Below are 13,629 nucleotides of genomic sequence, written 5' to 3' on the forward strand. Positions count from 1 at the left end.
CACAGAGACAGACAGCAGCAATGCAAGTCGCCTCGCTGTAACTCCCACCCAGGGGCCAGAGGGAAAGGTCAGCCGGGGAATCACGGCAGCGAACAACTGCACGTGTATGTGCAGGGCTCCCTAACATTTGATTTTATTCAGTTTCCCGTTTTCTCATTTTAAGGGATATAGACAGAAAGCTTATCTCTTTTAGGGACGGGTGGACTAAGACAGAACCTCAAGTGACTTCAGAACCGAGGGGGGAAAAACACGAGCTTTGTGGTATTTTAGTACCACAGGAAGAAGCTGCCTGCTGACTGGCTGAGTTCACTGCACTGTTTCTGAGATAAAGACGGACAGAACAAAGCTGAGGATGAGAAATGTCCTTACCTATACCTGGATGGTCAGCCACGATGGTCACACGATACTCTTTACAGAACACCTGGTAGGCAGACATGTTCTTCTTTTTTGGCTGGTGTCACGTGGAAACAGAACGGGGGAGACTTCGTTAGAACACAAGTTGAGTTACAAACCAGAAAAGAGACCTATACTTTTCCATCTAGGGAACAGTTCGGAACCACTAACCAGCTTCCTAAACAGGATAGCTTTTAATTATATTTCATTTTTAATGATACTTAGTATTTAATTAATACATATCGGCTTTACTTTTATTTTAAAAGATTTTAGTTTTCAGTAATCTTTATGCCCAAAGTGGGGCTGGAACTCACAACTCCGAGATCGAGTCACGTGCTCTACTGACTGAGCTAGCCAGGCACCCCCGGTTTTACTTTAGAAGGTAAAAACCACAGGCTAAATCATTTCTAGATCTTTCAGGTTGTTGCAGCTACTTGATAATTACTTGTAAAGCCCTTCATTCACCTATATACAATCCCACGTTATGTGTTTGAGAACTATGTGCTAAGAAAATCTTTACCTCTCCTGGAGCGTCTATTTTTCTCATCTTTGAAAAGAAGAATCATATTATTTCCCTTTACTTTGGGACCAGAAAGCCAAGAGCCAAATCTGTTTGTTTTGTTCCTCTGGTTTTGATTTCTAGTGTTATAATTTCCCTGATCCTGCTTTTCCTGTTAGCTGTAGTTTATCATTATTTTATTATTCACATTCTTGCGGTCCAATGTGGGAAGCAGGTAAACAACTGAGAACAATTCTTTGGTAGTCAATGTAAGATGAACCTCTCTCACTTCAACAAATTGCTTTGTGTTACTCGAAGCATGTTTATTCTTTACTGTATTGTGATACCTCCACAAGCAGGGAGGAAGGAGTGACAGGATTTAGCAAGATAATGTGACAAAATAACCAGAGCCCGGGCTTTGGATGCTAACTGATGTAGTTCAGAATCCTGACCATACTATCTGTTAGCAACACAGACTGCTTCATTTCCCTGAGCTCTAGTTTCCCTGTGAGTAAAACTTGGATAATACCATTTTAACTCAAAGGTGGGAATCAATCAAACAGTATGTGGCACTTCAGTAGGTACGCAGTAACGTTATGACAGCATTATTTCTGTGGCAGGCAGAATTCCAAGACGGCTCCCAAGATTCCTGCCCCCTGGTGCACATGCCCCGTATAGTGCCATCCCTGTGAGCGTGAGTAGGACTGGTGAATGTGACGGGCTATCATTCCCGTGACTGTTACGTTGTATGGCAAAAGGGACTTTGCACACTAGTTTAGGTCTCGTTGAATCTTAGTTAATCAAAAGGGAGACCATCCTGACTCAGCCTGACTTATCACGGTCAGTCAGGTGAGCCCTTGAAAGGGATGAGACACAACATCAGACACTCTCCTACTGACCTTGAACTTCAGGAAAAGAGGTTGCCATGGGTTCTACAACTATAAAGAACGGAATACTGCCGACAACATGAACAAACTGCCAACAACCTGAAGAGGAAGGAGCCCTCGCTCGCCTCAGGGAAGGACCCAGTTCTGGCCCAAACCCTGATTCAGTGTTGGGAGAGACGGAGAGCCCAGCTGAGCCCTATCTGGACTTCCGAGGTACAGAACTGGGAGATAACAGTGGATGTCGTTGCACACTGCTAAATCTGCGGTAATTTGTTATGCTCCTATGGAAAACTACTATAAGTTCTTTTCTATTCCCTCTGTATCTTTCAAAATAGAAGTTGTAGCATCCAAAAGGCCAATACAAGCTTTTTTTAAAAACAGGGAATTTTGGAGAAGCATGATAAAGTGAAATCATCTGGCCTAAATCAGGTAAAGAAAATAGCAGCAAGGCCTTTAGTTTAACAGTTTCATTTAAATAGTGAAGGTCCTATTTTTAGTATTCTACTGGTGAAGCCAGTCCTGTTTAGAGACGCGACAGAAGTGAGTTCTGGGTGCTGCGTTTGGTTAGTAATTTAGGAGCAGCTTCATATCCCCAAACGTTCCAAGGTTTTTAACTAACGCTCCCTTCTTTCAAATCCCCCTTTATTGGGCCCCAGATACAATGGAGGGGCACTACATAGACAGGAGTTCATGTAAGTTCTATATTTGGCCATTTATGAGCGAGAGAGAGAGAGAGAGAGAGAGAGAGAGATGGATTGACTGATTAGTTGGGTGATTCTATGCTACGAACCTATTCCTTGGAGCGAGTGTGACAAAGAACATACACCTGCTTGTCCTGGAGAACTCCTGTATGTCTCTTTCAGTGTGCACAACTCACTACCCAAGTGTGATTCTGATACGTGTAGCTAACGTAATTGAAAAAATAATAATTATGGCTTCTGAGCCTACGCCAATGACTTCGCCCGGTGCCGAGAAGAACCCAGCTGCACTGGGCTGACGTTCTGTTGGACCCGCAGTCTGTCAGCTTTTGGTTGTGAAGCCAGCCTTCCTGAGGGGTTTTCAGGGAACCTGAACTACTTACAATTCCCACCTTAGGTGCTGACCTTAGAACCTAACCACTGTGCAAAATGCAACTCCTGTCTGTGGACCTAAAGTTCGGAATGCAAACTTAACAGTTAAACTTTTTCCAGGGCACAAAGATTTTTCTAAATGTAGTTGAGTAGTTAGAAATATACAAATAATGGATGATCTCTATGCACACAAAATATTTCCATGTGACTCCAGATACAAGGCCAGTAATTCCACTCTAGACTTCCTAATGCAAGAAAACATACACTATTGCAAGTGGCTCACAGTGGTTACATCGGGAACAATATGGACTCCCCCTAATAAAATGTTAGTATTTCAAAAACTTGGATACTTTATTATTAGTAGCAGATGACTGCCAACAGATCCACTCAGTCTGACTCACAATGTTGTAATTTTGCAGCCAGAACCTCCTTTTAAGTGTTTGATGACATGTATCGCTGTATCAAGACCTTTCAAAGAGTAACTTTTTTTTCTTTTTAGAAAGAGAGAGGGCCAGTGGGGGAGGGGGCAAAGGGAGGGAGAGAATCTCAAGCAGGCTCCACGCTCAGTACAGAGCCAATGCAAGGCTCAACCCCATGACCCTGGGATCTTGACCTAAGCCAAAATCAAGAGTCAGACACTTAACCGACAGATCCATCCAGGAATCCCTCAAAGAGTAAACTTCTTAATGCTTTTCATAAAGTAGTCATGTTTAACTCCTTTGGGAAATAGAACTCTTTGACAATCTGATGAAAATCCCTCTTCAAGCCCACCCAAGACTCTGGTTTAAGAACTTTTAAAGGCTAAAACACTTGGGGATTAAGGCAAAACATAACTTATGAATCTTAAAAATAAAACTTGGCTTTCTTCTGCTGATGACAAGAACACAAGTGCTTCATTAATACTAATGTCGTATAGGAGGTGCTGTAGGACAGCTTTACCTCTAGAAACTCATTTAAACCTTGCAACAACCCTGTGAGGTAAATTCCATTATTACTGCCATTTTATTTAAAATTTTTTTTAACTTTTAAAAGTAATCTCTCTACCTAACATGGGGGTCCAACTCATGACCCCAAGACTGAGAGTTGCATGCCCTTCTGACTGAGGCAGCTGGGCGCCCCATTCCTGCCATTAAAAAATTTTTTTTAAATGTTTATTTATTTTTGAGAGAGAGAGAGAGAGAGAGAGCGAGCAGGTCAGGGGAAGAGACAGAGGGAGACCCAGAATCCGAAGCAGGCTCCAGGCTCCGAGCTGTCAGCACAGAGCCCGATGCGGGGCTTGAACTCACGAACCGTGAGATCACGACCTGAGCCGAAGTCGGACACTCAACTGACTGAGGCAGCTGGGCGCCCCATTCCTGCCATTTTAAAGATGAGGAAACCGAGATGCAGGGTCAGACATGCAGGAGTGGCGGGGCGAGCATCCAAACGCAGCCGGTCTGGCTTCGGAGCCCGCGCCTGTAACCACAATACCACCTGATGTTCTCCTGAACTAATTTGACCGAGATCCCTAAATCTGATCTGGCTAAAGGAGAGGGTGCCAGAGAAGTACGGTTTTCACAGCAAAGCTTCTACCTGAACCGTTCTGAATGGAAATCTTCCTAAAACGCACTCTGCACTCGCGCCATCTCTCACGGCACACCACTGGGTGGAAGGCAGACAACTTCTCTGTGTAACGGAAGGAGCACGGGCCCCACAATCACAAAGATCGTGGGTTCAGAGTCCCGCTCTGCCCCTGAACAGGACTGTGCCCTGGGCAGGTTACTTCGCTCCCTTGAGCTTGCTTCTGGGAGACGGAGAGGAGAACGTCTACGCCTCACCGGGTTCTTGTGGAAACTCACCGAAATACCACCGACGAACGCCTGGTGCAGCGCTCGGGACGCATTTGAAACCACAGCTAGACTCTTGCGGTCGTGGCTTACGATCGCTCCCCCAGCTCCACCGCCCCGTCCTCGGAGGCAGGTGCAGCAACGCTTCCTCCTTCCACACGGTTTCTCCCGACCTTCTGCTGCCTCCACCTCACACACGCGCACACACGCGTGCGCACTTCTGTGCTTCTCTCAACATCCTCTGCCTCCTGGCATCTCAGTCCCTTCACACGCATCTTTCACTCCTTGCCTGAAAGCCCACTCCTCACTTCCACCTGATAATTCCTAGCTGGCCCTGAGATCTGGTGCCGCTGGAGGGAACCTTCTCTGGCACCCCAGGCTTCCCCCCGTGCTCCCTCGGCACTCGGCACGTGCCTGCGGGGGGCTCGACGCACTGAATACTTTCCGACCCCTCTTCCTACACCCAAAGCTCGGAGTCGGCAGGACGCTGGCACTGCACTTACTCATCTTTAATCCATAGCACCTGGCGCGTGCCCGGCACAACTTACGTTGTGCAGAATACGTACAAGATGGATAACAAAGTCTCAGGACTGTGTGCCAAAGGGGAGGAGTGTGAATCCCCTCCACTCCCTCATCTGATTTTCAGGGCACCCCTACACGTGAGGTGGGCCAGGTATGTTCGCTCTGGCCCAGGGACAGGGTCAGGGAACGGAACAGGGTCAGGGAGGTCCGGCGACGCCTCTCTGGCCAGCGTTCCTTCCCCCGCCCAGGAAGCGCTCCAGTGAGCTGTAGGGTGCTGGCTTTTACTCCTTGGAAACGCTGTTTTCTTTCTAGATCTTAACTGTTGCCCAGACAGGTGGGATAACTGCAGAGTTTGCTTCCTATCAGGTGGGTGTTATATTATGAAGCAAAGCCAAAGAAAACCATAAAAGCATCGTCTCCTTGCTTCATTGAGGTCATGTGAAATGACCGGTTGAGAAAAACAGCTTAAGAAAGATGTTTTCAAGCTTGCTTTCTGCTTTTGAAGAACTTAGGACAGAAGCAACAGTAAGTGCAACCGCAGCTGTTTCCGGAGCCGGGCCTGTGCGGAGCGTGTTACGTGTATACACAACTGCATTTTACAAATGAGCAGGGAGGAAGCATCGCCAGAGAACACAGCTGGTTAAGCAGCAGACTAGGACAAGGACCCGGGACGGCCGTGTGTGAGCCCCAGCTGTCCGCGCTTCATCACATTCGACTTACAAACAAGGTCTGTACGTCTCAGCGGGACGAATCTCAGACACTAGTTGAGACGCTAGCCGCCGCATCGGTTTCCTTTACCCCAGAACCTACCGTTGGCTGCGATGAAGGCACGTGGCACCGGACAACCATCTCCTGAGGCTTCAGAAGGGCACGTGGTAAGAGTTGAGAAAGTACAGGCTTGGGGTTAAGGAGACCTATGCTAAAATCTTTGTCTTCTCGGCTTCTCCTATCAGTCAAGACAGTCCGAGAGGTCAGATGCCTAAGAGACACTGGCGCACGGCAGGCACTCAGTAGAGGGTAGCGGCTGACTTTTCCCATATCGATGCTGTTCCTCGGCTTCAGTGTCAGCAGCGAGAGGACACATGCAATGCCACGAGTCTAACCACGGCTCAGACTTCAGCGTGCTACTCCATCAGCAACAACGCCTGAGTGAGCCAGACACAAGGCCACCTGGCTGGCCTCGGCTTGCTTACAGGAAGTATGAACATTCTGGAAACATACAGATAACTGAAGGCGTGCCTCTGGAGCGGCAACATCGCAGATATTATTCTGAATGGCAGCAAATGGGCTTTTAGTGATTTAGCAAAACCCAAAGTAAGGTGTCTTTGAAATGTTACCGGCACCGGGGCGCCTGGGTGGCTCAGTCGGTCAAGCGGCCGACTTCGGCTCAGGTCATGATCTCGCGGTCCGTGAGTTCGAGCCCCGCGTCGGGCTCTGTGCAGACAGCTCAGAGCCTGGAGCCTGTTTCAGATTCTGTGTCTCCCTCTCTCTGACCCTCCCCTTTCATGCTCTGTCTCTCTCTGTCTCAAAAATAAATAAACGTTAAAAAAATTAAAAAAAAAAAAAATGTTACCGGCATAAACAAGAGCTTCCCCTCCACAGGATGATCCCAGGGGGAAATCATCAAGACGTTACCAGATGACTTCGCTACCCCTTCTCAGAAAGCGGGATTCAACGATGAGCCAACGCACAAGCACGCAAACACGACAAGAAAAAGCCACTCCCCAAACACAGCTCAACACTGAGTGTGTGACCTTCCACCGGAGACAGAGTTCAATCCCCTGGTCTGTATCAAGACTACCCGGTGACAGTGCCACCCCTGCTGCCCTCGCTTCTCACTCCTGCATGGACTCCCACTCTCCCTGCCGCACTTGAACTCCTCCTCCCTCTAGTGGGAGTCCAGTCTACTCCCCAACGGTCTGCTCTTCACTTCTGCCACGCTGACCCCTCTGTGGTTTCTCCTCCCACACAGTGGCCCCCTCTGCCTTCTCCAGCGCCCCGTTGTGTGCACCGTACCACATTCTTCTCTGGGCTCTCTGCTCACGGACCTCACTTCTTGTGCAGGAGCGCCCCACTCTCACCCGAGCCCCACCTGCTCTGCTGAGCCCCAGCTCTTGCGTTTCTATCGCTCTCTGGAACTTCTCCGGAGAGGACAATGAAAACAGCTCCTATTGAAAGCTCACTAATGTGCAGAGCCACAGTTCCCAGACTTAGCTGGGTGCCCACATGGCTCTTCACATGGTACTTGCTTTTTATCACAGCCATCACAGAAGACCAGCTTCGAAAAGACAGGGCATTATTGAAAGGAATGTCGTGTGATAAGATGTAGCAACCATGAATTACCTCGAGCTAGTAGTTCCCAAGGTGTTTGACAGATGTCCCACACTGCTGTTTCTTTTGAAATAAATGTAATAAATGTAAAATATCCAGGGGCACCTGTTGGCTTAGTCAGCAGAGGATGTGACTCTTGACCTGGGGGTTGTAAGTTCAAGCCCCCGTATTGGGTGTAGAGGTTACTTAAAACTCTTAAAAAAACAAAAAAACAACCCAATGGTGCCCCTGTGGGTTGGCTGCCTTTTACATGTATTATTATTACCTCATTTAACCCTTAACGACCCTATCAGGTAGGTCTGTCATCATCCACACCTTCTTTAAAAAAAAAAAAAAATTTTTTTTTAAATGTTTTTATTAATATATTTTTGAGACAGAGAGAGACAGAGCATGAGCAGGGGAGGGGCAGAGAGAGGAGGAGACACAGAATCTGAAGCAGGCTCCAGGCTCTGAGCTGACAGCACAGAGCCCAACGTGGGGCTCGAACTCACGGAGTGGGAGATCATGACCTGAGCTGAAGTCGGACGCTCAACCGACTGAGCCACCCAGGTGCCCCACCATCCACACCTTCTACGTGGAGAAGTTACGTCACTTGCCCAATAGCACACAGCTTGTAAGTGGCAGAGCCAGGCTTTGAACCCAAGTGGTCTGGCTCCCCAGCCTACACTCTTAGCCTTGAATCGCTTCACACTTATATCTTAAAAAAAATCTAAACCTGACTTATCTTCTCCCAAAACAGCCATCCTTGCTTCTCTACTTTTGTGCCAGTGCTGGTCATAGGATCCAAGCAGAAAGTGCACAGAGGCTTTCCGTGTTTCTACCAGTGGGAGAGCCAACCTCTGCTTGCTGTAGTCTGGGGGGACGCTATTCCTGAAGCTTTCCTTTTGATCTCTAGGTGGACTTTTAGTTCTTTTCTATACTGAAATAAAACCCGGGAAAGGAATTTTTTTTTTTTAAACTCCACGAGAAATTTTTATGCAGAGGTCAGGTTTAAAACAACATGGTACGTGTTCCATAAGTATTTGCTGGATAAATAAATGATTACATTCAGAGTATGACTACTTCAGGTTTGGATAGTCACGATCAAATGCTGATTCCTAATACAATTTTTGCTATAAACTACCGTTCATTTTTTACTAGCAACTGCTAGCCCCGTGGGGGAATTATAAAGAAGTCCTACACTTGAAGAGATTATAATTTTATTTTCCAAGGCACCCAGGTTCAAAATCTTAAGGGACATCTTTATCCTCATTTATGTTTCCGCCTTCTCAGACCCAAGCCCTGCTGCCAGACCTTATCAGTTTTCCCTTCAGAGTCTCTTCTGAATCTCTACCAGGCTTTTACAGTACCCCAAACCTTGGACCATAATAACCTCCTGCATGGTCTGTCACAATCTCTCCTTGGTCTCACCCACCTGCTGCCACGCTGTCATTTTCTTCCTACACGATCATGTGGAGCATATCTAAGTCCTGCTCATAAGCCCGAAGTGCCCGTTGCCAAGTCCTTAACTATTCAAGATTCTTACAATTTGCTCCTGACCCACCTTTTCAGTACTAGGTTTGCACCCATTTCATTCACTTTGCATGCATCACAAAATGCCTACCAAGGGCATTCAGGAGATGAAGGGGACAGTAAGGTGACCACAACAGCCCCTAAGGAGCTACGGCACCCTCAAGGAGCTTACCGTCTTTAACAGGGGAAATGGAATACATGCATAGAAAACCCGAATGTCAGGGAAAGTTAAGTGCAGTGACTTCCCACAGCCAGCTGGCAGGGGAAGTCACAATTGTGGCCGGAGGGGCAGCATGTCTTGGAGGAGGCGGCACTTGATTAGGTCTTGAAGGGAAGGCAGAGCTTCCGTATAGGAAGCAGAATACAGAAGAAGATCACTACAAAAAATGAGCAGAGGAGTAGAGGGAAGAATGTAGGGGCCAAGAATGGTTTCCCCACAGTGCACGTAAAGCCGACTAAGGGGGACAGCTGAGAAGGAAGGCTGAAGGCTACATCACGGACAATTATGATGCTTGGCCTCGGGTCTGGACCTTGATTATCCACTCATTCGACAAGCATCTATGGACTAACTTTGATATTTATTCATTCAGCAAGCATCTATGGACTAAATACAGCGGGCCAGACTGTGGGTTCAGTGCTAGGGATGAAGTGGAGAGCGTGACAGACAGGACCCTGGTCCTCTCTCGGAGCTTAGGGTCGAACGTGAAGGTGGGAAGGATCCACTGAAGATGCTGAACCAGAGGACTGTTGGCATCAAAGTGGTACTTAAGAACATTCTGGCATCAGGGTGTCGTAATTGCATGGGAGAAGAAACAGAAAGGAGGCCACTGACTGCATTACGTACAGGGAGGGATGAGGTCCAGGATGGAACAGTGGTAACGGAGGACATAAAGGCATGGGAATGATTAAGGAGGAAGGATATCGGGCACAGTCCTCGAGTGGAGCTACAGGAGAGGGAGAGCAGGGAGGCGGAGATGCAAAAAGGCACCATAAGACCGGGAAGCAACCAGAACAGTGGGTGGCTCTGGGGGCGGGGACCGACAGGCAAGGGGTACGAGAAAGCTGTTTGGGACGATGGGAATGTCTGTCTTGACAGGCGTGGTCACACAGGCGTATGCATTTGTCAAAACTCACCCAGTGGTAGACTGACCCCATGCACATCTGCACCTAAGTCTACCATGAAAAAAAAAAAAAAAGTCCTGGAAACAAATATTGAACTTAAGTTAATGACACGCAGGCTGAAGCGTTCAGCGATGCGATGTGTGAGATCTATAATTTACTTCAAAATACTTTGTAAAAGATGGACGGACAGATGTCTCATGAGGCAGACAGCAAGATAATAACTACAGAATCTCACTGGGTGGCATATTGTGCTCACTACCATTTCAAAGCTTTTGGTTTGAAAAATTTCATGATAAAGCGTCAAGAGAAACGACGCGGCGTATAGTTTTGAGTCTGGGCTGACTGGAAGGGCCCAGAACACAGAAGCAGTGGGAGGAGGAGATGCAGGTTTGGGCGACGGGATGATGAGCTTAGTCAGTGACACGTGGGTCTGAGGGGCCCAAGGCATCCAGGTGGCAATATTTATCAGGCAGTTAGAAACACAGGACTAGAGTTCGGTGGTTTTGCTGTGCTACCTCCTAAACATCTTTCTGCCACCTTGGATGCCTTTGTACTGAAATCCTTTTTCTTCCGTAAGCTCTGACCACCCTGGCCTCCTACATTCAGCACTGTACGATTAGTTTATGGCACTGTCATATATCACTAGCGAATGGAAATTCTCAGGATAAAGGGCTTCTTACACAGAATACATACGATTTCACGAAGCAATTTGCAAATAAATGAATAAAACCTGACCCAGTGTCTGACTATGCAGCTCTTGACGCGCACACTGATTCGTGGCTCGGAAGGTACACTTTTGTTTTTCATTTCTGAGATATACACACTCAAAAGCCACTCTTTGCAGTGGGAAACATGACCCGTACCCGTCACAGGCTGAACCGAAGCTCCCATTTCCAAATTCTTAAATACTTGACTTTCTCCTTCTTAGCAGCTTCTCTTTCAGACTTTATCTGACATTTCATCTTGCAGAACTCTAAACAAAGGAAGCCAATGGTTGTCCTCGGGTGGCGAAACTAACCTTTCTGAGCTTTTTCTTTCTACGATTCTCGATTTCTAAATTTCTGCAACAGCAATTACTTTGATAACAGGGGGGAAAGGTTTATTTTTTAAAGAAAACCTGTAATGACATAGTCACCAGCCCCTACTGTACAACTGCTAGAAAGTTTTTCAAGTTGTGGGAAAGAAGTTAAACCAAGCTGGCTGATTTCTCATTCCTGCCTCCTCAGCAATCTGTGGGCTCCCTGAGGTCGGGAGCTAGGTCCCGCTCAGCTCTGCTCCTCTTAACGTGAACCACAGCACTGGGCCTGGTAGACAGCAGGCGCTCACATGGTGAAAGAACACACATTTGACACCAGAAAGTGGAAAGCACAGTTAGTGGAAAGCCATTCCCTTATTCTGTTAACCTGGTCATTATTCTTCTCATTTTGAAAATCTGTTTCTCAAAGTAAGCTCACAGAATACCTCTGGTACCTTGAGTCTCTCTCAACTGCCCCAGGCAGCCAGTGCTGCTGAGTGAAAGAAAGTGGGTTTGGCTCCTTCCGTGAATTCCAATTTCAAGGGTGTCCCTAACCCTATGCCTGGCACAATGGGAGAACAGCTCCGTTAAGAAAACCCATGAATCTGGGGCGCCTGGATGGCTCAGTTGGTTAAGCATCTGACTTCCGCTCAGGTCATGATCTCACCGTTTGTGAGTTCAAGCCCCACATCAGGCTCTGTGATGACAGCTCAGAGCCTGAAGCCTGCTTCAGATTCTGTGCATCCCTCTCTCTCTCTCTCTCTCTGCCCCTCCCCAACTAGTGCTCTGTTTCTGTCTCTCAAAAATAAATGAACATTAAAAAAAATTAAAAAAACAAAACCCATGAATAATCAAGACTGCTCTTATTTTCGCATCAGCCACACTTGGCCACTGGTAATATTTTACATTTCACGCCATCCCACCGGACGGGGCCACACTCCCCACGGCTCACCTCAGCTGCCGAATTCCAAGTCCGCTTACTACCATCGTCACTTACCCACCGCACTTCAAAGAATGGTTTACCTTTTCTCCTCTCTCTCTCTCTCTGTCTTTCTCCTCTTTTTTCTTCTTTTTCTCACCATGCCCGTCTGTGTGGAGGCTGGGCAGTGGGGGGGGAGGGGCAGCCGCCCCAGCGTGCGGGGCGCTGGGAGGAGGGCCGGGAGCCACTGGGGCCTCTCCCGCTGCTGCGGCCGAAAGTCCCGAACTTCTCTTGGACTTGGAGTGTCGCTTCTCTTTATGCTTCTCCTTGTCCTTCTTCTTTTTGCTCTTCTTTGACTTCTTCTTCTTCTTGACTTCCCGGTAGGAATCATCTATCACTAGCTCCCCAGCCTCTAGCTCCCCACCAGAGGACGAGTCTGATTCTACCAGAATAGGTTCAAGTCCTGAAAGATCAAGGTTAGCGCTGTGGGAGTCTGGGAATTGGGAGGCATCCGACCCACCGCCTTCGGGGCCAGGAGAGGAATGTGGGTCCGAGGCGGACTTGTGCTTCTTCCGGGCTGTTCTCAGAAAGCTCTGTAACTCGTGTCCTAGGAGTAAAGCACCTTGCTCATCCCGAGCTGATTTCTTAGAGGATTTTTTCACCGTCGCTTGTTGAGAGGGGTACTGAAAAGACTCCTCGTCAACCGAGCTGCTTCCCTTCTCCTTTGGCGAGAGAATGAGCTTCATCTTTAAGCCGTCGGGCTCCCGAAGAGTCAGTGTCTCTGTGTTCACATAGAGCGGTTTCATTTTTTTTGATTTGTGGGAACCGCCATCCTCCAGGGACAGCTCCCCACCGCTTCCACTTACTTTCTTCCTGTGGTGTTCCTTTTTACTCTCTGAATGACTTGAAGAACTGGAGGATTTCTCCCCTGTCTTTTTGGAGGGCTTGGAGCCTGTTGCCAGCGGGGAAGTGATAGCTTTCAACAGATCCATGGCTGTATCGGCAGACTGCGGGCTGGACTTCTTCTTTTTCTTCTGTGATGATTCCAAAGACGAAATATCTAGAAATAATCAAGAGAAGTCATGTCCACACGACAAACCAACTTCCAACAAGTTGCCTCTCTCACCCCAAACACTCAACTAACACGAGCAAGAGGCTAAGAGAAATGATTTGAGGGGGGACCCTTCAACTGATTCCTGATGACGCCCGTGTGCTTCTTGGCTTGGTAGATTCTGCCTGACCCCGGACACAGTTCTCGCCACTAAAGTCGTTTCTCTTCACTGAGACTTCACGAGCAACCAGAGAGAGCGGACCCAGAAGAATGGACTAAGCTGTGGGATTATGAGTAGTCACAATTTGGGTTGCACTGCAGACAGAGTGTCGTCTGTTTCTGTGTTCAGGACAAGCCCGTTCTAGTAAAGGGTTAGTCTCATCAGCTATGCGCGTAAGAGAGCTAAGAGAGGCTGGTCTTGTGAGTGGATATGCGCTGCACTGAGAAGTAACCCACAGGTGCAGGCCAGAGGGCCCGGGACT

General features: G+C 47.8%; 1 protein-coding gene across 3 annotated transcripts in view; it reads right to left on the bottom strand.

The window, feature by feature from the left end:
• HMGXB4 (HMG-box containing 4) overlaps positions 1–13,629 on the bottom strand; it is a 30,129-nt gene that overhangs the window by 10,440 nt on the left and 6,060 nt on the right. For all 3 annotated transcript variants that reach the window (XM_019446722.2, XM_019446721.2, XM_019446723.2), the window contains 2 exons: positions 12,201–13,156; positions 370–451 (listed from right to left, as the gene is read on the bottom strand). In XM_019446722.2, the coding sequence (XP_019302267.2) occupies positions 370–451; positions 12,201–13,156 (1,038 nt within the window). The remainder of the gene's footprint in view (positions 1–369; positions 452–12,200; positions 13,157–13,629) is intronic.

The sequence above is a fragment of the Panthera pardus genome, unplaced genomic scaffold (assembly GCF_024362965.1).
Source record: "Panthera pardus isolate Hobbes unplaced genomic scaffold, ASM2436296v1 HiC_scaffold_6, whole genome shotgun sequence".
Taxonomy (NCBI): Eukaryota; Metazoa; Chordata; class Mammalia; order Carnivora; family Felidae; genus Panthera; species Panthera pardus.